The 25,515-nt window shown below is 38.2% G+C and overlaps 1 protein-coding gene across 2 annotated transcripts in view; it reads left to right on the forward strand.

The window, feature by feature from the left end:
* The window catches only part of CNTNAP4 (contactin associated protein family member 4), a 235,965-nt gene that overhangs the window by 21,075 nt on the left and 189,375 nt on the right, over window positions 1-25,515 (forward strand). For both annotated transcript variants that reach the window (XM_084860693.1, XM_084860692.1), the window contains exon 2: window positions 15,956-16,066. In XM_084860693.1, coding sequence (XP_084716819.1) covers window positions 15,956-16,066 — 111 coding nt within the window. The remainder of the gene's footprint in view (window positions 1-15,955; window positions 16,067-25,515) is intronic.

Below are 25,515 nucleotides of genomic sequence, written 5' to 3' on the forward strand. Positions count from 1 at the left end.
AATGTACTAGTGTGTGTGTGTGTGTGTATGTATGTGTATATATATATATATATATATATATATATATATATATATCACAACTTTTTAATCCACTATTTATTGATTGGCATTTGGGTTGCTTCCATATGTTGGCTATTGTAATTATGTACTACACTATTATTTAATTGAAATTTTGTTTAAAACCAGCAAACAGATATTTAAAATTCAATTAGATAGGAATGTGCCCTACCAATTAAACTCCCTACATTGCAAAGAGCTTGAGGTATTGAATGAACTATAATAAAAAGATGATTACCTATATTTATTTTTATTTAAGTATAATTATTTTTATTCAATAAATTTAATTGTACTTGAATATATTTAATTTATTATTGTAAAAAATAAAAAGGACCTATTCTTCCATATGTGCATATTATGAATCAATTTACAATGGAAATTCAATTCTTAGTCCTGAGGAAGGAGTTAATAATTTTACAGGAAAATCTTGACTCCAGTCTATCATTTGAACTTCCCCAAAGTTAATTGAAATACATAGTCATCTCTCAATATGCATAGAGGAGTGGTTCCAGGACCTCTGAGGATACAAAAATCTGACAATGCTCAAGTCCCTTATATAAAATGACGTAGTATTTGCATATAACCTATATTTGCATATGGGCTACAGAAGGCTGGGCCTACAAATCACTTTCTCGTGTGTGGTATGGATTCAGCATAGTGCTTGGGCATGTGGCAAATTCAAGTTTTGCTTTTTGGGACTTTCTGGGATCAAAAAATTTTTTTTTTTAGCAACTATTGGTTGAATCTGCAAAAATAATGTGTGTAGAGTGGGAGAAATAGGTAGTGCAGAGATGATGTTCAAATGGAGTTTGTACTGTATTAATTCTTCTGTCCTGGTTGTGACTCCGTGTTTTCTAGAACCTGATAGAGATCTTCAATGTTGCTTATTACAGTGTTTTATCTGCAAAAAGTTGAATAAGCCAACTTTTTCAGGTGATGTCTGGATTATCACTGATGCACATTTAAAGAAATATCACTACAGAGGATATACAGGGGTGGACAAAAGTAGGTTTACAGTTGCAAGTATGTGAAATACAGAGTTTATTCTTGTTCTGATCATTGTATTATTTATTTGTATTGCAACTAGAAACCTACTTTTGCCCACTCCTATATTCCGTTGTTGTCTTTTATAGAGAGAACCTTGCCTATCCCACATCATGTACACTTATGACAATATACTCAATGTACTTGCTCAAATAACTCAAAAGTTCAGGCAATGAAGTGGGACAGTGGTGCTGGTAGTACAGTCATTAAAAGTAAATATGTTGGATAGAAAAAAATGAGCCCGAAGCCTTCAGCAAGAAATTTAAATTCTCTGACCTTTAATTTTATATCTGGAAGATGGCGACAGTATCTTCCTTGCTGGGTTGTTGTAAGACTAACCTGGCTGGGACAGAGCATGTAATACATGTAGCTATTATTGCTATTAGCATTTTTTTTTCTAGAGGGCTCCAGTTAAAACATCTTTGGTACATTAGCCTGGATCAGTTAACCCTACTAATGTGATAAATGTTGATAAATGTGAAGTCAATTTGTAGTAAATTAGATACTATGACATATGTCAGGGAAGTACCTCAGTGATGATTCAAGGAGGGTGTATTTTACCTGGAAACTTCTGAGGGTGTATTTAAGTATTTGTTTAAATATTTAGTCAACTCAACAGCATTTTGTAGGAACTAACATGAAGATGATAATTCATAGACATCATAACAAAGTAAAACTTATACATTCTTTGTAATTCCAGTTAACTGTGAATAGAATTATACAGAAAATTAGCATAAAAAGGCATACATTTTGAATGAGACTGTTGAGTTTTGTCTTTTATTATGGGAATTACAGTTTTTAACCATGGTCATCTTGAAAAGCAAAATGACATATCATGTCCACTTATATTATTATTATATTCTATTAAGAGCTCTAAAGATTATTTTAGCTAATTATTTTAAGTTCTAAAGTCAAATGACAAAATATTCAAAGATTTTCTAAAATTGTGGTTTGAGTCTAAAAGTGGATTATGGTGGGATATGCAAAGCAATTAAGACATGTGACTTCTAATTTTAAATAATTTATGGTCTAATTCAAGACAAGGTACATATATCTAAGATAACATTAATAAGTAAATATAGTGAGTAGTACTTGCAAATAATATGGGAACTCATATACATTGAAAGACCTGGAAGTATTTGGTTTAGTCACAAAGGAATGTTACTAGGATATTGGGAGCGTTACAAAAAGATGAAGGACTAGAAACATTAAGGTTCAGCCTACCGTCTCATCTAAGGCTTGGAGAGAACTGACCTGTTTGGTAGCAGAGTTTAGATTCTTGTAGCTGACGCCCTCAATTTCTTGCTTCCTGTAAGTCTGTGACTGTTCTCAGCTCTTGGAGGCCCCCCACCATTTCTTGCCATCTGGCCCTCTCTACAGCATGATATTGTAGTTTGCTCCTTCAAGGCCAATGGGAGCCACTTCATTCCTGCTTCACGTCTTCTCTGACTTCTTTGTGTCTTTGACCTTCAAGACTTTTTGAAGGGCTTAGCCTGATTATTTGATGTGCACTCAGGATATCTATGTCCCCTTTCAGTATCTAAAGGTCAACTAAACCAGGGATCTTAATTAATTAACTACATCAGCAAAACTGCTTTTGCCATGTAATCATAGGACTGACATCCCATTGTATTCACAGGTTTAGCCTGTACTCCAGGGGACGGGGTTCCACAAAGTGTCTGCAAGGGAGTGAACTCTTAGAATCATCTTAGGATTCTGCCTACTGAGGGCTCACACACTTGGCTCTGGGGCCTGTGCCATGATGTTACCTATATTTAAGGAGATGAGATGCTGGAAACTTCCAAGTGTCCTTGAAATAGTGGTGGTTTTTTGGTAAAGGTGTGGCTTTGTTGGAAAGAATGAGTTTCTGGAGATCACCTGTTCTCTGGTTAACTAATATCTGCTCAACTTGTTTTTAGCTAAATTGCCAAAATCAAGGTGGAAATATCCCCCCATCCCCAGGTCCACAGAACTTGTCTCTTGCATGATTACAAAATAAATCACAATAATTTAGACAACGAAATGGAAATATCCTCCATTTAATTTCATGTTGTTACCCAGAGAAGCTCATTATTTCTAATTGGCTTAGTTCCCACCCTTAGTTAGAAATAGCTGGTCATTAAAATAGCTTTATGGATACATCTACTAAAATGCATTTTTCTGCAGAAAAATTCCCTATTACTATGTAACATTTCAGCCTTCATCTTTGAGTGTGATATTCTGAGATATAAATAACAACTCTCAAAATAATTTAGTAATAAAATGGAGTATTTGTTCACAAATGTCGAAATATCATCTAATATGACTAGAATAGGCATTGAATTGAAGCTTACCCAATTTTCTCTCCAGGAATCAAAGTCTAAAACATGGCAATTTCAGATTGAAACTACCAGTTAATGGAAATGGTACACACTTAGGAGGTCATTGTTGCTGTACTGCATGCACACGTGATTTGGCTGAGCATAGCAGGAATGCTCTGACCATTCTAACTACAGCATCAAGGTGTCCAAATGATGAGATGCCCCCATGTTCTCCGAATTCCTTTCCACTTTCCTTATGAATCATGGCTGCTCAATTTCTGCATCATGTGCAGTCTTCAATCCTATTTTTCTGGAGTAAATGAAACTACTCTGAAGCCCTAGAAATAAAACAAAAAATATGGCCTTTTGGAGCTTTAAAAGGTATTCTTTAATAGGGAAAGAATGCATCACAAGGACATTTTACTTCTTTTATTTAGGTTAATAATTCTGTGCCATTTTTTGTAGAGGGATGGATAACAGTGTGGTTAGGCATGCTAAATGCTGCCTTCTCTTTTTTTCTGATTCCCAAGGGATCATTCTTATAATAAGATTTTATAAGAGATATCAAGTTAAATTTTATTCAGTTCCAAGTCTTGATTTTTTTTGAATTCCTAATAATAACCACATAAGGTTGCAATTACAGACACTTGCATAGTATTTACTATACTCCAGGTACCAGTATTCTTTATATGCTAATTCATTTAATTTTCAGAAAGCCCTGCTTGCTTTAGTATGAACATTATTCTCACTTAGAGATGAGGGAAGACAGTTTAAATAAAGTTCTGAAGAACAGTTAGTAATTCTCAGTCAGAACTTGAGCCCATGGAGGATGGCGTTGAAGCTAAACTTGTAATCACTATGCTATGCTACTAGTATGTTCTGTCTTCGGTGTGAGGTGACAATTAGCACATGATGCTGACGCTCCAGACACATTCATCCCAACAAGTAGAGACTCAGACCACCTGCAAGGTGCTGTAATACTAGAAGCCTGTTTAGCTCAAGTTGGGACCTGTCAGAGGGATAGGAGTGTACTGACTCTTAGGAGATGTACCATAGAGAAAGGGGAGCCATGCCTGAGACTTGGAGAAGAAGCAGGTGGTCAAAATAGGGAGCAGAACCCTGGCTGGGTTGATTGGAACATTATCCCACACACCAAAAGGTTTCCAGTTCAATTTCTGGTCATTGAACATACCTAGGTTGCAGGTTAGATTCCCAGTTGCGGCATGTATAGGGGGCAACTGACCAATGTTTCTCTCTCACATCAATGTTTCACCCTTCCTCTCTCTAAGCATATCTTCAGTGAGGATTTATTTATTTTTTTTAAAGGAGAGAAAAACATGTCTCAGCTTTATGCATTGAGGAGAGGATTGGGATAATCATTTTTAAAATTTATTTTTCTTTTTATTAAGTTTATTGAGATGACATCTATCTAATAAGAAGATAATATGCAAATTGATCAGGACACCATCATGAAAGGACTGATCAGCAGGCTGCATGAGCTGCAGGTGTGGGTAAGAGGGGACTTGCAGTGTCAGGGCCTGGGGCAGAGGAGGAGGGGCCCGGTGGAGGGCAGTCTGTACTTCCCACATGGTGGCAGTGGTTGTGAGCATTCCTGATGGCTGCTGCCACTTGCCCAGGGCCAGCCTGGGGTTCAGGCAAGCTACCAATGTCCGCTGCTGCTGTGAGGGCCCGAGGTTCAGGCAATGAGGGTTGAGTGAAGCTCAGGCAAGCTGCAGTGACTGTGATGGCCGAGGCTCAGGCAGCCTCACAGCCGGCAGTGGCAAGCAGCAGAGGTGTGATGGGGGCGTTGCCTTTCCCTGATTGCAGGGTTTTCTTCTGCAGAGGGAGGCCAGAGGCAGCAGCAGAAAGAAGGTGATGGGAGCGGTCATGTCTTGATCAGCTAGTCACGTCCCATAGAGGGAGGTCAGACTGTGGCTTAGGACATCACCTGAGGGCTACCAAACTGTGATAAGGGGCAGGCTGGGCTGAGGAACTCCTCCCAGAGCATGAATTTCTTGCACTGGGCCTCTAGTTGGTTAATAAGATTATATAGGTTTCAAGTGTACAGTTCCATGATACATGATCTTTGGGATAATCTTGCAGGTGGCCTTGGGAATGATACAGTCTTGTCTATCTGAAATTATAATCATAATGTGAATTCCATTTCTAACTCAATGACTTATTCATAACAGTGGGAAATATGTTGAGCCACAGAATCTGATCTGGAAAAAATGTCATGATTCTACACTGGTAGGTTGGTAACTCTGGTAGGCAGAGTAATGGCCTCCCATGGATGCCCACACCCAAGTCCCTGGAATTACCCAGGGGGGCCCAGTGAAATCACGAGAATCTTTAGAAGGTAAAGAGGGCCACAGGAGAGCCAGGGAAGAGATGTAATGGGTGGAAGCAGGAGTCAGAGAGTTGTGTGGAATGGGGTCAGTGTCTAAAAGCTGGAGAAAGGAAAGAAACAGATTACGCTCTGGAGCTTCCAGAAGCAACGTCACTTTGCTGACTTTCTGACTTTAGCCCAGTGAAAGTAATTTTGGATTTCTGACATCCAGAACTGAAAGATAATAAATTTGTGTTAGTTTAAGACCTTAAGTTTGTAGTAATTTGTTACAGTAGCAACAGCAAACTAATACAGCAGCCATATACTTCCTCTGCCTCTGTGCCTGGGCTCTGAAAAAGAAGCTCTTGTCTACAGTAATTACTCAAGATTTTTCACATGAACGTGTTAAAAAAAAGAAGAAAAAGCCGGGACCGGTTTGGCTCAGTGGATAGAGCGTCGGCCTGCGGACTGAAAAGTCCCGGGTTCGATTCCGGGCAAGGGCATGTACCTTGGTTGCGGGCACATCCCCAGTGGGGGCTGTGCAAGAGGCAGCTGATCGATGACTCTCTCTCATCGATGTTTCTAACTCTCTATCCCTCTCTCTTCCTCTCTGTGAAAAATCAATAACATATATTAAAAAAAAAGAAAAAAAGAAGAAGCATTAATTTAAATTACACAATTAAACCCATTTTATTGTAAAGAATGTCTCCATTTCCATTTGACTTTAATTCTTTTATCAGAGACTTAAAATCAATTTAATCTACATTGTTTGCAATAAGCGGAGGAATCCCATAAATCTTACTCATGAACTTAAACTGTAGACATTCCAGAATCTTTGTATGAGTGAATGAAGACAGAGCTTCATTGGACTCATTTGTATATACTATTTTCTATGTCTTTCATCCTTTTTCTTACTTAACTGTATGTTATTTTGAGCTTAAATTGTCGATGGCATAGGCCCTATGTTTGGTGGACATCATTTTAATTTGTATTTATCATTTTTTTGATGATCAGTTTTTAACCTTAAAAGAGAGTTTTCTTTAAATTGGGCTTCATTTTTGTTAACTCACAGCATACTTTATCTTATCCAATTTACATACCTATTAATGTTCTAACTCTCTCCCCATTTCCATTCCACAAAAATCCCTTTATATCACTGCATTAAACATCTGGCATTCTACAATCTATTATTTGAATGATTGAGTATTATCATCATTAGTTTCTCTTCAAGTTCTTTTTAATCAAAAGTCCGTTCTGAAATGTAGAATTGGTCATAAAAGGAACTGATTTAAGATGTAGGCTCAAGCCTTAAATGCCCTCATTGTGATGTCCGTTGGGGCCATTTTATCTGTCAGTACTGGTCTGCAACGTGTGCAGATTCCTAGAGCTGCAATACTCTCTTTACTTTTTAATTATTTCTTCCACCTCTTTACCTTTGCTTGGTTTTGTTTGGTGAATTTGTAGGTCTTCTTGTCCTAATACCTGGACTTTAAATAGGTGCCATTAAACCTCTAAAATCAATCAGCCGCTGGCTGTGCTGTCATTAAAAGTTAACTGCCTTCCCATTAATCCATTAATTGTGAAGATTAATTGGGAAAGCTCTTCCAACTTGGGACACAGAAGTCAGTGTTTGGCCCCAAGTGAAAGCTTATCCTGTTAACATCGTCGAGTATTAACAATTACTAGAATATATATAGTCTTATATGGGAGGAAATGCATAGAAACTTACAGGCTGCAGCTAAAATGAATTACTTGACAACTAGAAAATCACTCCTGCCTTTTAGCTTAGCTCTAGAAAAACCTACTGATAAATATTTACTTCTCTTAAGTTGCAGCAATATGTTATTTTTTTAGATTTAAGCTACTGATTGACAAAGCCAGAAGTTTATGCTTGTCTTATTTAATATGTCTAAGTTAGTATTCTCAAGTTAATGTTAATTTTTATGTCAAACTCAAATTAATACTTAAAGAAGGTAAAGAATTTAGCAGTAGTTTATACTCAGTGGTATTTAATTGAGTTGAAATGTTATTTTATATAATAATCAGATATAAAACCAGGAAAGGCCCATATTTTGTCATCTGCTCTTATGAAAAATTATACTTTATTCAAGTCCAGTGGTTCTTAACATGTACTTTTTTTTCTTACCAGAATGTCCCTGCATCAGCTGCCTCCACACACTGTCAGTTGACATAGATACATTGGGAGAAAGAGATGCGGTGTGACATGGTTAACCATTTCTTTAGTCTTTAAAAAGCCTCATAAAACAGTATGAAAAGTTTAAAGGCATTTATGAAAGGAACACTGGTTAGAAATTAATTTGCAGGTCTATTTTTAGTAATTTCCAAACCAGCATAGTCCTGGCAAAACTACACCATAGACAGAGTAAGGCTGAATGACCTGGAAAGGGCAAGTTTTAAATCTCCCCCATGTCATTCTCCTTAGAATCAGTAATTCATCCTAGCCAGAATCAGTAACTCATTCAAGCTATTTCCATCCTGAATAAATAGGATGAACTACTCAAAGTGTACCTTCCACAGAAGTGACAACCTAGAGCTAATCCATATATATGTTTAATCCATTAATATATTTTATTGATTTTTCTTACAGAGAGGAAGGGAGAGAGATAGAGAGCTAGAAACATCGACCAGCTGCCTCCTGCACACCCCCTACTAGGGATGTGCCAGCAACCAATGACATGCCCTTACCGGAATCGAACCTGGGACCTTTCAGTCCGCAGACCGATGCTCTACCGCTGAGCCAAACTGGTTTTGGCCATATATATATATATATATATATTTAAATCAGGAGGATGCTGCTGTATTTTAAATATACGTGGGTTTTCTGTAGATACTTAGGATGGACTTCCTTTGATATGCGGAATCAATGCCTTTGGGGTTACAATTGTGAGGGTGAACCTACAGAGTTGGAAAGAGCTCATTAGCATAGAAATAAATGAAGACTATCCAAATTAGAACAAGCAAAAAGCTATTTATTTAGAGGTCAATATAGCAAGGGAGTCAGCCACCATCAACTATGTTTGGCAGAGACTCACAGGTAGGCAAGGGCCAGGGAAAACTGGGAAAAAAGGAAGGCTTCTGTCTGCCTTGGTTAGGGGCCAAAGATAGACGGGAGCTGTAGGTAGGACAAGTGGAAACAGGGCATCCTCTGTGATTAATTAGGTTTGCACATTTGGCTTCCTCTGACCTGGAAATCTCTTCTTAATATGTACCTGAAAGCAGGGGTACACATTATTAACCAAGTCCTAGCTGTTTTGAACTAATTGCTACAGGGGTTATTGTCTGACCGTCTGGGCTGGCTACTAATCTTAGGTTGGCTTCCTGAGCTGGTAGTTGCCCATTATGAGCCCGAGTTCTGTTTGTGTATGTAGTCTGGCTGTTGTCCATTTGCATATTCAATCTCTTATTGGGCAGGAGTCAGAGTGCATCAGGGACATGTGTCATGCCTGGGCATCGAGATGGGACTCCTGGGATCCTGAAACTGGAGCTGTATAATTTGTAGAAATAACTCAGACCCAGTTTATGGTTAGAGAACCATAGTGCTGCCCAACTTTTGGATGAAATTTGACCTTTACACAATATTTTTTATATTTGTTAGCATAATTCCGTACTTTCTTAGTTGATGATTTAGTTTCAACTGGATGACAATTTCAATAATATAGATTGGAATGAAACATTTTGTTCAAGGAAATAGATTTCTTGAAGGGAAGGCCATTCATTAATCTTGAACCCGTCAATGGAATATTGGGCTAGCTCTAAATAAACTTTGTTTCTGAATAGACTGAGATTCTAACATTCCCAAAGCTCCCTGTCAATGGTTCCATCGCTGCCTCTAGTGTATAGAATTTTTTAAGATTTAAAGCATGTTTGTGTTGCATTCTAGCTTATCCTGTCCTTCTCCAATGAATATTTCTGTGGGAAACGTGATTCATTAGCAGGCATGCAATAGATTTTGGCAAGTCTTCCAAAAAACAGAAGTTGTTGTTACTCAATGGCAACTAAGCAGAATGCTACTGAAAATCAGCCTTTTTTTTTTTTTTGTCAAGCATATTTATTAATTTTTTATTTATTTAAATTTTTATTTATTGTTTAATGTATTATAAGTGCACCCCCTCCCCTCCTTGAATCCTCTCACATTCCCTCCCAGGACTTCACCAAGTATATTAGTATATTTTAGAAGACCATACTGTACTTATTTCAACAATGTACTGGCTCAGAGTATGAGCTCTGTGCCCTTGGTTAAATTATTTAACCATTGTGCTCCTTTCTATTTGATTTTCCAATGGAGTTAATAGAATCAAATAGTATAGCGTATTTGTCAGGATCAAATGAGTTAATACATGGAAAGCACTGAGGACATAAACAGCCAATAATATATACCCATTATCTTAGTACAGGTAATATTACACAGAGATTAAGAAAATTGAATTACTTTTATTAAAAACTGAACAGCTTTTACTTACTTGAGAATTATGCATTAAATCCCTTTGTAAAATAAAATTAAATTACTTTTGATAGAGCTATATTAAAATACTTTCAATATAAGCTTGCATCTCTATTTATAAAAGGCTATTGAAAATTTTCACATACACAGCTTGCTAGAGATCTAATTTATCATTGTCTTTTTAATGACAATGGCTTTTCTCTTATATGAAGAAAAAATGGTGAGTTTTCTGAGTTATCGACCTGAAAGCTGTAGTGCTTGAATGTGTGTGTGTGTGTGTGTGTGTGTGAGATTTATCTAACTCAACACAAATTAGGTAATTTCCCCTCTAAATATATGAATATTCTAACAGAATTCAATGAAATTCTCCTATATGTAATGAGTGTATAGATTTTATAAAATGAAAAAGGCCAAAAACTATTATTTCACATTTTCACCTGTATATCAAGGTTAATGTAGAAATCCTAATATAACTGGAAAAAAGGGACAAAAAGTAATAGGATTTTGGAAAAGCATGGAGTAGGAAGAGTGATGTTCATTTTTTCCTGTAAAAAGAAAACAAACAACCACTGATTAACCAAACATTCCCTGCTACCCTTTTGAGTTGTACAAGCCTTTCTCCTTGGTGACTGTATTTTCTGATTCCACTAGTGATGGAGTCTGCAGCTCTCCTGAGCTCCTTTTACCTAGAATGTGCTCTCCTCCCCCGCCCCCAGGCAAAGTTCCTTCTTTATTAAGGTTTATCAAGCTCCACCTGGTTTGGTTCTGTGTTGGGGCTGTGCAGCTGGGTGAGGGGTGGGGGAGGTTGGGAGCTCAGCCCCAGCATGCAGTGCGGCAGTTAGAAGCCTGCAGGAAAGAAGTCCAGGCCCCTCCATTCTCTCCCAGAAGCCGGATGCGGGCCCGAGCTTTCTTGCTGAGAGGTAGGCAGCCCCGTCCTTCCCATGTGGCTGTGGTGGGGGTACGATAAGCGATAAGCAACACTGGAGGCCAGGAAGTCCTCAATCGTCCAGAGGCCCATCCTAAAAGTTAAAGAGGGCACCAAAGAATTTCCACTTTACTTCAGCAATTTAGAAACCTTCCTTCTGGTATCAAAGGATAGCCGAGAGGAGCTGGGAGGAAGGGGCCTCTGTGCCTGCCAACACAGAGCAAAAGCTGAGCGGCACTTGAGCAGGTGGCATATACTTGTAGGTGATATGCAGGCAGAGGAGAGCGGTGAGTGGGCTGCAACATTAGGAGAGAACTGGGGAGAGGTAGGACCCACAGACTGAGCGGCGCATCTGCTCAGAGGAGGGCTGCCTAAGGAGAGGACCCAGGACCAGCCTCCCCACTCCACATTCAGCTTCTGTCGTGGGCAGTACTTTGGAGACTTGTAGGGGTGGGTACATTATATATTTACATATGTAAATCACATATATGAAATACTCTACATATAATACATATATACTAGAGTATATGTGCTTTTATACTATATATTATATTATGTATCTATTTATATGCTATTATATAATAATAGTATATAATGAAACTATATCATAATTACTATATTATCTACAATAATAAAAGCATAATAAGCTAATTAGACTGGACGGCCAAAATCCAGGGCTGAGGGCAGGCATCCATGGTGGCTGGCAGCAGTTGGCAGCAGCTGACAGAAGCAACATTTTATATATACATGTGTGCAATATAATAAAATATACATATGTATTTATATATGTATGTTTTAATACATGTATATCCCTAGCCGGTTTAGCTCTGTGGATAGAGCGCCGGCCTGCGGACTGAAGGGTCCCAGGTTCAATTCCGGTCAAGGGCACATCCCCAGTAGGAGGTGTGCAGGAGGCAGATGATCAATGTATCTCTCTCATTGATGTTTCTAACTCTCTATCTCTCGCCCTTCCTCTCTCAATAAAATACGTTTAAAAAAAATACATGTGTATATGTATTATATGATTTTAACAGATACAAATATTGTACAAATATATACACATTTAATATATACTGTCTGTAATACATGCACCTATATATATCCCTGGAAAAGAACAGAGATCTGATATTGTACTTTATTAAAAAAGCAGAACAATTATGTTTTGAACTGAAATAGTATGTTATTTCAGATTAGGAAAGCTCCTTACTTAATTGCCTATATATTTATGCACTCTAAATAATGATTAGATGCAGTCTGAAAAGTTGTAAATTAGAGCTAATAATTTCTGAAATTTGAGAGGAAGCTGAGAGTTCTCAGTGAGATATTAGTTCAGAAGACTAGTTCTCTGGGCTGTTTTATACCCAACGTAAAGTGAGTGTAGAGTAGGGTTTCTCAGATGCAGGACCATAAGACGTTCAGCAGTATCCCTGGCCTCCACCCCCTGCATTCCGCTAGTACCTCCAAGTTGTGATGGCCAGAGTGTCTCCGAAATTGCTCAGTGTCCCCTGGGGCAAAATCACCCCCAGTTGTGGTTCTCAGCTTTCCATGACCAGAGCCTGCGTTTTAATGTATTTATTGGTGTAGCCAGAGAAAACTGGTTTTCGGAATTAAATTCACCGGAGACTGACATTTACTTCAGAATTTCATTTCATTAATGTCTAGAGGGAAATATTGCTTTTACTCACACCAGACTCATTATTGCTGTCTAAGACCCCTCCCCTCCTCCCTTTCCTGGTGACAAGATTATTGAAGGTTAAATTGGTAATAAACAAATAGCTTGGCAAACCTGGGATTGGAATACACAACTTTTTGAATGATATTTTATTCATGTTATTATGGTATCTGATGAAATCACTCCACTCCATTTTAGAGTATTTTGTTGCTAAATAACATACAACAGATTGTGGGGAAGTGTATATGCTCATGCTAAAAAAATAATGCCATGTAACATCACTCAGACCAACAACTGCAATGTCACCAAACATCAGGAGCCGCCTATCAGCACCCCATCTATTTCCCATATCACACGTCCCTCTCCCCACAAATGGAATAAACACTCTTTCTCTTATTTTAATCCCATTCTTTTTTAGTTAAAAATAGGACAGGATTCATCCTCAGTTTGTAGTGCCAAAACAAATGAGCAATAAATATATGTCTTCTAGGGGGATAGATTGCAGTAGAGGCATTTTACATCCAAAACATGTATTTGAATCTGCATAATTGATTGTGAATTTCAGTTAAATACCTTTGTACATTCTGACCCGAATACTAATAATAATTCAAAAATAACTGTACTTCTGGTAAACACACACACGTGTACCCTCCCCTGGATATAAATAATGCATTCATTTGTGTGTGCAAACACCCAGGTTTTAGTTTTCACAGTGTACTTAGGCATTTTGCTTGTGATTGGGCACAATCAGAATTTCCTCTAGTACTCCCCGGATTGTATGTCTTTTAATGTCTGCACTCCTTAATACTTGAATTACAACTAGATTGACAGTGTCAGCTATTTCAGCCAATCAATAGACATGCAGGAACTGTTGGCCAGTTATCAAATCTGTCTTAAAAGTTAGCTAAAGAATTTAAGGTGTGAAAGAAGAAAAAGTGAACTTCAAATGAAAATGAGACGACCTTAAAAAATAAAATGCTGTCTTAGGCAAATTCTTGTGAAAGGCATTTAATTGTTAAGTTGGTAGATTTTTATTTATCTTGCCCTAACCAGTTTGGTTCAGTGGATAGAGCATCAGCCTGTGGTCTGAGGGGGTTCCATTCAGGTCAGGGGCATTTATCTTGGTTTTGGGCACATCCCCAGTAGGGGGCATGCAGAAGGCAGCTAATCAATGTTTCTCTCTCATGGATGTTTCTAACTCTTTATCCTTTTCCCTTCTTCTCTGTAAAAAATTAATAAAATATATTTTAAAAATACAGTTTTCTAAAAAAATTTTTACTTATCACTTATACTTCCTTATAATATGATTTCTTATGATACTATTCTTATTTTTTTTCCTGTCTCTTTGTATCTTATTATTAAATTTTGTATGTGATACACATAAAAGGATAGGTAATAGACATGCGTATACCTTCCTATGTATTCTTTTAGCATATTTATATATACATATAGCCTTATAACCACTATCCTAAATTTTATGCTGCTCAGTTATTTACACTTTTTTTACTTTTAAGTTTTTAAAATATTTTGTTGAATTTATTAGAGTTACATTGGTTAATACAATTATGTGTGTTTCAAGTATACAATTCTATAATATATCATCTGTATATTGTATTGTGTTTACCAACCCAAGTCAAGTCTCATTAATAGATTTTTTAAAATCATATATGTTCCCAAACAGATGTTACTTAGCTGTGCTAGTTTTTAACATTCTCAAAATGATGAAACATGTTATATGGTCTTCTATAACTTAATTTTTTTCACTGAAAATTTTGTTTCCAAGGTCCATCCTTTTTCTTTTTTGGTGTGTGTGGATATTGGTATAGTTCCTTTTTACTGTTGTATGCTATTCCATTATGAACAGTACTAAGTTTATTGATCTGTTCTTTAATATTATATTTGGATGTTTGGATTGTTAACGATATTTTGCTATGATGTGCAATGTTGCTGGAAATTACACATGTCTCTTGGTGTACAAATGCAAGAGTTTCTCTAGGTCAGTGGTCAGCAAACTCTTTAGTCAACAAAGCCAAATATCAACAGTTCAATGATTGAAATTTCTTTTGAGATCCAATTTGTTTAAACTTATATAGGTAGGTACATTGTTATTAGCTTAATTAGGATACTCCTAAACTGGCCATTGCTAAAAACTCAAGGGGTCAAAGAGCCGCATGTGGTTCGAGAGCTGCAGTTTGCCGACCACGGATCTAGGTCACTGCTTCCCAACCTCTTTCTTTTCATGGAATACAGGAAACACTTGTTTTTGTGTTGTGTCCTGAGTAAGATCTCAAAGTGCCTTAAGAGCAGGGATTCATCGTAGGGACACTCTCTCAGGGAGGACCTGTCAGTGGAATTGGTGGAACGTGGGGTATGGAAGGTCGAAGTTGACAAATGTTTTTTTTTAAAGTATTATAGTTGCTCAAATTTGCAATCCCACTAGGAGTCCTTCCGAGCTTCTCTTGGCTCACACTGTCTGGATGATCTGGTGTTGTCAGACTTCTGGAATCTTGCTCATCTAACATCTGTGAAATAGTATCTAATTGTGATCTTGATTTATACTTCTTTTTTTCTGATGAGTTTGAAAATCAGTTTACTGGTATATTGGTTCGGTTTGGTGACCTCTCTGGTTTCGGCGTGTGCCATTTTTTTTTCCTAATGTGTTTTCTAATGGATTTAAAGGTAGTTTTTATTTTTTGTTTGTTTTGCTTTGTTTTCCTTAATTTGGAATACAAATTGTATACTGTTTTGCAAGTATTTTCTATATGTTGGTATATTTCTTTTCATTTTACATAACTTTTAGCCATCATAAGTTCTTAATTTTTGTGTAGCTAAATTTAGAAATCTTTCCTTAATGTTTATAAATTAGGTATACTGATTGGGTATTTTTGTTTCTTGTTTAAGTAAAACTTTTCTACTTGAAGGTATATTATTTTGTCATTTCTATGACGTTTGCCTTCTCCTTTTTCATATTCTCTTGTCTTTACATTTTTTTTTTCTTATTGAACTTAATAGACCTGCAGGAGAAGACTGTATATAAGCAGTGGGCATATTGTTAGAGATTCTAGTTTTTCTTAATTTTATCTGGTGTGTTTGTTTCTCTTACCTGTTGAAGCCAAGAAAGCTGTCAGCACTGTGCTAATCTGGATGGATTTTTCCCTCTTGACAGATGACTGTGATGAGCCTCTGGTGCCCGCGCTGTCTCAGGCCGCGTTCAGCAGTTCATCTGAGCTCTCCAGCAGCCACGGTCCTGGATTTGCAAGGCTAAACCGAAGAGATGGTAAGTTTGTTGCTTTTTCTTCCCCTCTGAGGATCGTGATGCATCTCATTAATTTTCCATTCTCTTTTAGTAAAACCATTATAAGTGATATGCTGTAAATGGAGGTACATTTCTAAATAAGCAAGTGGTAGAAACTCATGTGATGTACATGACATATAGAATTGGCTCTGGAATGGCAGAGGGATGCGTCCCATTTTAATCTCGTCTGATCATTCAGCACCTGAAGAGTTGAATTCCTTCTATCTGGCAAGCTTTTTTATATATCCTATAAAATAAACTTTTCTACAACAGTACAGATGGTCTTTGACTTGCAATGGCTTGACTTAGGATTTTCTTTACTTTATGTGATGCGAAAGCAGTACACACTGATCATTTCCTGAGCTAGTGATAATGTGGTACCACACTCTCAAGTGATGATGGGTGGCGGCTGTGAGCCGTAGCTCCTAGTCAGGCACATGATCACAAGCGTATACAATCGATACTCTATAGTGTACTATGTTCCAGCCTTTTTTGGATATTGTGTTCTGAGCATGTTTAAGGTAGGCTAAGCTAAGCTATGTGTTCAGTAGATTAAGTATATTAAATGCATTTTTGACATACGATCTTTTCAACTTACGATGGGTTCAATGGGAGGTAACCCTATTGTAAGTCAAGGAACATCTTTCTACGATCCTTATGTATGCAATAGCCATCAAAATTTTATTGTCCCTCTGTTTCAAGATAAGCAAGGACATTTGCAAAAAGAAGTACTTTTTAATTTTTAATTAAAAAATATATTTTATTGATTTTTTACAGAGAGGAAAGGAGAGAGCTAGAAATGTCGATGAGAGAGAAACATCCAACAGCTGCCTCTTGCACACCCCCTACTGGGGATGTGCCTGCAACCAACGTACATGCCTCTGACCGGAGTCGAACCCGGGACCTTTCAGTCCGCAGACCAACGCTCTACCACTGAGCCAAACCGGTTTCGGCAAGAAGTACTTTTAAAAAAATATATTTTATTGAGTTTTAAGAGAGAGGGATAGAAAGCTAGAAACATCGATCAGCTGCCTCTTGCACACCCCCTACTGGGGATGTGCCGGCAACCAAGGCACATGCCCTTGACCGGAATTGAACCTGGGACCTTTCAGTCCTCAGGCCGACGCTCTATCCACTGAGCCAAACTGGTTTCGGCAAAAGAAGTACTTTTAAAAGTTACTAGTTATTTTAAAATAATAAACTCTCAGTGTGTTTCCTTCTCAATGTGGCTGACGTGATTTGCTCTCCTGTTGAGGAATGGGAACTTAAATAGTTTTCATGCTCCTGTAGGAACATTCAGCTCATATTGTTAACTGTTAGGTTGTGTTTAATTGCTTGAATTCGCTTAAGGGAAGTGCATATAATTCATTGGCAACTTGCTATAGAAATAAGAGAGAGAATTTCAAAAGTCTGCACTTGGGGACAGAATATTATCGTGGTCCCTTTTCATAATCTGCTAAGGCAAAAACCATTTGTGCATGTATTCTATGGTGATACTAACACAGAAAACATTTTTAATAGCCATAAAGCAGTACACACTGACATCATATATTATTAAAACCATGATTTGCTCATTTATTATCCCCTTCTAGCATGCCATGTGTCAGCCACCTCTTCTAATTTTACTGCTTGATGTTATTCTTGGTCTGTTGTTTAATGTTTGAGTACATTGAACATTAGGCATGGCAAGTAGATCATGTGTGTATGTCTGTCTGTGTTTTGTCATCTGGTACACATTATAAACACCTAATAATTTAGCATGATTTTAAATTTAAGTTTTTTTTAAAAATTTTATCTCATATTATTTAAGACAATTAGTAATGTGTTTCTTTTATATTGACATAACTATGTGCGTTTCTGAGTGTGAGAGTCTCATTAAGAGTAATCACTGAGATCCTTGTAGCATGGGGAATTGGGAGGGCCTTGAATATTTTTGTGTTAACTTTTTACCTTTATTTGCCTTGTAGTGAGAGTTATTGGTCACTCAGTTATTGGGGTATCTTTCTCTATTTACTATTCTGAATCCCTTATTGATCACAGGCAAGTGGGCTCTCCTGGACCCTCTGAGGGCCCGTTCTGACCTTGTACCCAGGGTCCTCCCAGTGAGAATGCTGCCATCACAGCTCTGCTCTGGGATGAGGTCCATCTCAGGCTCCTTTAAAATAGAGCAGAGTTTAACATTTGCCACCACTCTATTTAAGTAATAAAAGCTTTCATAGGATTTGGCTCTTGGAAAGAGATACAAACTTTAATTTGACTATTTTTTATTTCATTTGTTGAGGTTCAGTAAATCACAAAAAGTATATGTAAGTTATTAATTGGATAAAATTATATTTTTCATTAATTCACATACTCATCAGAAACCTCCATCAGAGGGACTCATTTTCATTCTTAATTCGTTTCTATGGCTCTTGGTGAAACACAATATCAAACTTCATGAATCTCATTTGCATGTTAATGAAACAGAGAAACAAAACAGGCTCATTTTAATTATCTTTTGCTGGTTGTCAACCTACTTGATTACATTTTTCTTTTACATTTAGTTTTTCTTTTCCCCCCTCATAATTACATGAAGCGTTCACAAAGGAACGTCAGATTTTGAGTGATTTATTAAAGGCTATATATTATTCCTAGTATGGCAACATTCCTTGTAGTGTTTAGATCAGGCTATGGGAGGGTATTCAGCCATGTATTAAATAAACTGAATCAGCAACTAAAGGCCCCAGTGTCCTACAAGCACAGGTAGGATGACCTCTTTCCTGTGGAATCTGGAAAACTTAACAGCTAAAGGTTGGCAGGCAAGAAGTGAGAAACCAAGTTCAATAGCCCACTGCCTTCCCTCTGTGCAGTAGAAACTATGAACATGATTAGATCCTCTAAGGGGGGAACTGAGTCAGGAAAAGGCTTCATGTTCTTATTTAGGCCAGCAGGGAAGAAGAAAAAGGAATCTTTTTTTTTTAAGGTATATTAATTTAAATTTTTTACTTGAGTGCCAGTGTGGGTTGAATTGTGTCCTTGAAAGGAAACTTTCACTTCTTGACTTGATCCCTATAAATGTGATCTTATTTGCACATAGGGTCTTTGCAGATATGAGTTAAGGTTATATTGGGTTAGAGTGGGCTATTAGTAAGGCCTTATCATAAAAAGGAGAATTGGAGAAATACAAGGACAGAAAAGACAGATGAAGGCGAGGTGAAGACAGAAGCAGAAATTGGAATGAGAGAGCTACAAACCAAAAAAAAAGTCATGTGTTGCATACAACTACGGGAGGCAAGGAAGAGGCAAGGAAGGATTCTTCTCTAAGGCCTGCTGAGAGAGATGAACCTGCTGACACCCTGATTTTGGACTTAGTAGCCTCCAAAACTGCCTGAGAAAATAAATCTGTTCTTTTAAGCTGCCCAGTTAGTACACTGTGTTCCGGCAGCCCTGAGAAACTAGTACAGGTGCCAGTGAATAAATAACTTCTTTCCTTACTCTCTTTGCTCTGGGAAGATGCATCTCAATTTGAACCTGGCAGACTTCATGGCTCCGAGAATTATAATCCAAACTTAACTGTAAACAACACATCCAAAAACAATCACTGCTACTCCTGGCTATATAATGGAATTAAATCTCCCTCTGCCTTTGTAGTAGTAGTTTCAGTATTGCTTGAAATATAATGGACAACTTACATTTTTACTATTGTCGATGTAGAATTCAAACAGGTTCTAGTGCACCATTTGCTAGTCTATCAAATGTGTGCTCTTGGGACAGCATTTAAAGAAGCCATATATGTAGAACTGCTCCTGGGGTTGCAAAATAATCCCAATTGGAAATCTTGGAAATGGGTTATTGCAATGTGATATACTTGTGTATACAAGTAAAATAATAAAGCAGTACATAAGATAAAAAATAACGTATTTATATGTGTGCATATAAACAAATATATGTATATGTGTTAAAGTATAAAACAGATTGCTTCCATAACTGAGAAATACAGGGATACTGAGCTTTATTGCACTTCACAGATGTTGGTTTTTTTCACAAATTGAAGGCAAGGCCTCCACCAGCAAGAAGATTACAACTCTGTTATTGTGACACTCACTTTATGTGGTGGTGTGGAACTGAACCCGTAATATCTCTGAGCTATCCCTGTTTTCTCTCATCTAGTCTGTAAGATCAAAATAGTTGTCACAAAATAGTGTCACAAAAAAGTTGAATATTTGTCTGTATTTTCCCATCATCTATTTTTTTAACCACAGCTAAACCCATCTACTCTAAATGCTTGTGAAACAATGCTGTTCCAGGCATATACAATCTGCTGTTATAATCAAGAATCTATTTATAGCAAAATTAGCATATATAGTTAATTAACACAGAGAACTCTCATTCTTGGATATATTTCTAATGTGAATAATTATAACATCCTATGAAGAAATATTTGGCGATTTTTTCTGCCCCTAATCATTGCACTTGTTTGCATACAACTGCTATGCTTACATTAAAATCCCAAAGATAAATTCCCAAGATATGCAAGATGCATATCAGTGCTTCAGAGAACAGATGAGGTGAATGTTTCATGCTGTCAGACATATTGCATGAAATCTTTTATAATTATTACATTAAAAAAATAATAACATTAGTGTTTTGGGTTTCTTCAGATACATTCCAAGAAGTAGAATCTCTTGTTATAAAGCAGTTCCATTTTTTATTTTTTGAGTCAATTCCATTCCGTTTTCCATATGGCTACACCAATCTGCATTCCCACAACAGTGCATAAGGGTTTTCTTTTCTTCACATCCTTGTCAGCACTTGTTTGTTGATTTATTGAAGACTAGAGGCCCGGTCACGAATTTCATGCATGGGAGGGGTGTCCCTCAGCCCAGGATACACCCTCTGCAATCTGGGACCCCTCAAGGGATGTCTGACTGCCCGTTTCACAATCCAGGACTGCTGGCTCCCAACTGCTCACCTGCCTGCTTTCCTGTTTGCCTCTAACTGCTTCTGCCTGCCAGCCTAATCACCCCTAACCACTCTCCTACAAGCCTTATTAATGCCTAACTGCTTCCCTGCCAGCCTGTTTGCCCCTAACTGCCTTCCCCAGCAAGCCTGGTCACTCCTAACTGCCCTTCCCTACAGGCCTGGTCACCCCTAACTGCCCTCTCCTTCAGGCCTGGTTCCCCCCAACTTCTCTCCCCGGCAGGCCTGGGTCCTCCCCACTGCCCTTCCCTGCAGGCCCGGTCACCCCAACTTTCTTCCTCTGCCAGCCTGGTTACCCCTAACTGCCTTCTCCTGCAGGCTTGATCGCCCACAACTTCCCTCCCTTGCAGGCCTGGTCCCTTCCAACTGCCCTCTCCTGCTGGCCTGATCACCCACAACTCCCCCCTCCCCCCCTTGGAGGCCTGGTCCCTCCCAATTGCCCCCCCGTGCTGGCCATCTTGTGGTGGCCATCTTGTGTCCACATGGAGGCAGCCATCTTTGACCACATGGGAGCAGCCATCTTGTGTGTTGGAGTGATGGTCAATCTGCATATTATTTTTTTATTAGATAGGATAGAGGCCTGGTGCATGGGTGGGGGCAAGCTGGATTGCCCTTAAGGGTGTCCTGTATCAGGTAGGGGTTCCCTTGGGATGTGGGGCAGACTGAGCAAGGGGCCTATGGTAGTTTGCAGGCAGGCTATGCCCTCCAGTAACCCAAGAAGAGGTCCTGGTATCTGGGATTTATTTATCTTCTATAATTGAAACTTTGTAGCCTTGAGCGGAGGCCAAGGCAGGTCAGGGCTGTGGCATCTTGGCTTCCTCCATCGCTGATGGCAACTCAAGCCTCCTGCTCTCTCTAGCTCTGTGGCTGCTGCCATTTTGTTGGGATTTATTTATCTTCTATAATTGAAACTTTATAGCCTTGAGTGGGGGTCTGGGCTGGTCATGGTGTGCAGAAATCTTGGCTTCCTCCATTGCCGGAAAAACCCAAGCCTCCTGCTCTCTCTGTGGTGGCAGCCATCTTGGTTGGAGTTAATTTGCACACTCGCTCCTGATTGGCTGGTGAGTGTGTTGGAGTGATGGCTAATTTGCATATTACTCTTTTATTAGATAGGATAGTATGAGGTGTTATCTGGGATTAGAAGATGTACAGTTCCTAAAATTGTAATGAGAGCTCTTAAACCCAACTAAATCCCTGAATAGTCAGATTTCTGAGAGTCACCCCTATAGTCACAGAACACATGCTTCCCCAATGCACTGACCTTAGCCAATCTGCTGTGCTTCTTAGGTATTCTCTCCCATGGATCATAATATTTGAGGTGAAGAACAAACCCTGTGGTATTAGACTTATCTGGGATCATTCACCATTCCTGGGTTTAAATCCCTGCTACTTCTTACTCATGTAAGGACAGAAAACACATGCAACCTCTATGCTTTAATTCCCTAATTTTCTATTGGAAGCATAAAGAAAGAAAGTACTGAAATGCTGTTGGCCTTATTGAAAATGATCGCAGTGCTGTGGTGTGGTCACAAGCATTACCAAAGCCCAGCCCCAGAAGAGTGTTAAACAATTTCAAAGTGTGACCTTCCAATTAACCCCATTTTAGCAAACCTCACAGGACCAAATATATACATTAATTCTTACAAAGGTAATCTCAGGGAATTCAGGCTTCCTGGTTAATTTTAAAATAAAATAGTGTCAATAATTTATAATTACATTTTATATGTTCATCCTAGCTTGCAGTAAAGAAAAAATGTTCTTATATATCCTTAGTCAAAGTTTGTGAATTAGGGTGATCTGATGGTTTTATTGAAAATACTTTTACGTTTTTAGTCATTGGAAATTGGTTTGTGAAGTTAAAAAACTTGCTAACGTTTTTTAAAATACTTTTTATTGTTGATAGTATTATAAATATGTCCCATTTCCCCCCTGCCTCCCCCTCTATTTCTTTACTATCCTATTGCCCATGTCCGTAGGCTATGCATATAAATATATAAGTTCTTTGGTTTATCTCTTCTCATCCCCCCAATCCCACATCGAGGTATGTCAGTCTGTTCCATGCCTCCATGCTTTGGGTCTTAAATTAAAAAAAATTTAATTCATTTTTTTCATTAAATTCCACAAATAAGTGAGATCATGTGATATTTGTCTTTCTCAGATAGGCTTATTTCTCTTCTTACTAGCATTTTGATAAAGGTGTGGAGGATGAAGTTGAAATCAATTTTATGGTCAGTGGTGTCACTCATGCTTCCAGATTATGTGTTGTGTACTAACCTTGAGAAGGTGAAATAAAAATGAGTAAAGATTTACATCTCATTTCTCCATATGCTTATATCCTCTATTCATTAAAGTAGAGGAGGGTTTGCTGTCATTTCTGGGATCAGTATTGAATCACTTTTCTTCTGTTGAAGAAGATTCGTTTGATTTAACACCAGAGATGATTGTCCATTTGACCTTCCGGTTCTCTCCTTACTTTGGGTGTTGCCCCCTCTTAAGGACATGTCTCCCCCTCCTCTAATGACTCTCACCATTGTCTGGGTAGTCCTTCTATCGTACCTTTCCTTGTCCTTGGCTGCCCCATAGCACATTTTTGCTTAGCTCTAAATCAATCTGATGATCTAATGTGAGTGAGTGAGCCAAAGAGCCACTGCTAGGTTATTTATAGTGATAAAAAAAAATGCTGGTTTTGGAATCATGAAAACTAGATTATAATACTAAATGGTGGTTGGCCTTGGGGGAAATGATATTTCCTCTTTCCTTTGAAAGCACAGGGTTGAATTTGAGAATTTCTAAATTCTATGACAATGAACTCTTTTTTATTTGAAACATCCATAGGTAACGTCTTTTCTTTCTAACTCTAATAATGAAAATTTTCACAGCATGTTAGTGAGTGAAGTGGATTCAATAGGAGGATAGTGGAGTGCCTTGTGGCAGATTGTCCCAAGTCACCTCAAACTAGAAGACACAGAATGCTCCTGGCCTAGGACATCTTGTCAACTGTTATAAAAATCTAACAATGAAATTATAAATATGGCCCAAACCAGTTTGGCTCAGTGGATAGAGCGTCAGCCTGTGGACCAAAGGGACCCGGGCTTGATTCCGATCAAGGGCATGTACCATGGTTGCAGGCTCCTCTTTGGCCTGGGCCCTGGTTAGGGCTCATGCAAGAGGCAACCAATCGATGTGTTTCTCTCTCAACGATGTTTCTTTCTGTCTTTCCCTCTTTCTTCCATTCTCCGTAAAAATCAATGGAAAAACATCTTCGGGTAAGGATTAACAACAGAAACAACCACAAATTATAAATATGATCCTACTGAAAATGATACAATGACTCAAGTTTGGCCAATTAAAATATATTCATAAAGTTACAAATTATCAATAATATAGGACAGTTTAATTGTGTTTCTCTAATATTGTTCACATTGTTGAACAGGAAAAGTTCACATGTAGGTAAAGTGAAAATAAACAGTGAGTTAAGTAAGAAACAGTGAGTTAAATCCTAAATTTTATGTTAGATCTCCGAGAAAATACCTGTTGGGGCCAGCTCCCAGGAGAAAACGAGGATGGAGTGGAGGAAGCAGGACAAAGAAGGGGCAGAAACTATTTCAGGTGCAGTCCACTCCACAGCCTGATCCCCCAGGAAATTCTGGATGATGACATTTTACCGAAGACTTTGTCCTACCTCATGGTCAAGGACCTGAGTTTAGCAAGGTGGCTGGTTATCTGATTAATTTAGAAACATTAGTGACTTGATCAGCTTCAGCTGCTGTAACAAAGAAACCATCAACTGGGTGGGTGGTTTCTAAACAATAGATATTCTTATAGTTCCGCAGGTGGGGAAGTCAGGACCAAGGTGTCAGCAGATTTGGTTCCTGGTGAGAGCCCCCTCTGGCTTGTAGACAAATGCCTTCTCACTGTGTGGGAATGGCCTTTACTTGGTGCATGTGCAGATAGAGGTCTTTCTGTCTTCCTCTCCTTATATGGACACAAATCCCATCATGAGGGTTTCGCTCTGAAGACCTAATCTAAACTTATTACCTCCCAAAGTACCAGATGTCACCATATTGAAGGTTATAGCTTCTTCAACATGTGAATTTTGATGAGGCACAAATATTCAGCCCATAACAGCTATGTTTTTATAAACTGAGTAAACCAGCTAGAAAGTGTTAATGGCTTAGGGATATCTTAGAGAAACCAAGATAGCCAGGCCTTCAGGGCAAGGTTCAGAGAAAGGAAATAGCGTACAGAGAGCCTGACATTTTCTGCGCCAAACAGCAGTTTCAAAATATATAAAAGAAATGGACAGAAATAATAGGAGAAATAGACAATATAATTGAAACACAAAATCACCGTGAGGGGTTTTTAATAGAATTCTCTCTGTAGCTCATTGAAGAATTAGGTCATGGAAATTCAGAAGATTTTAACAGCAAAGTTAACAAATTTGAGAAAACATGCAAATATGTAATTTATAT

This window comes from Pipistrellus hanaki (assembly GCF_964339955.1).
Source record: "Pipistrellus hanaki genome assembly, chromosome: 15".
In the NCBI taxonomy this organism is placed as follows: domain Eukaryota; kingdom Metazoa; phylum Chordata; class Mammalia; order Chiroptera; family Vespertilionidae; genus Pipistrellus; species Pipistrellus hanaki.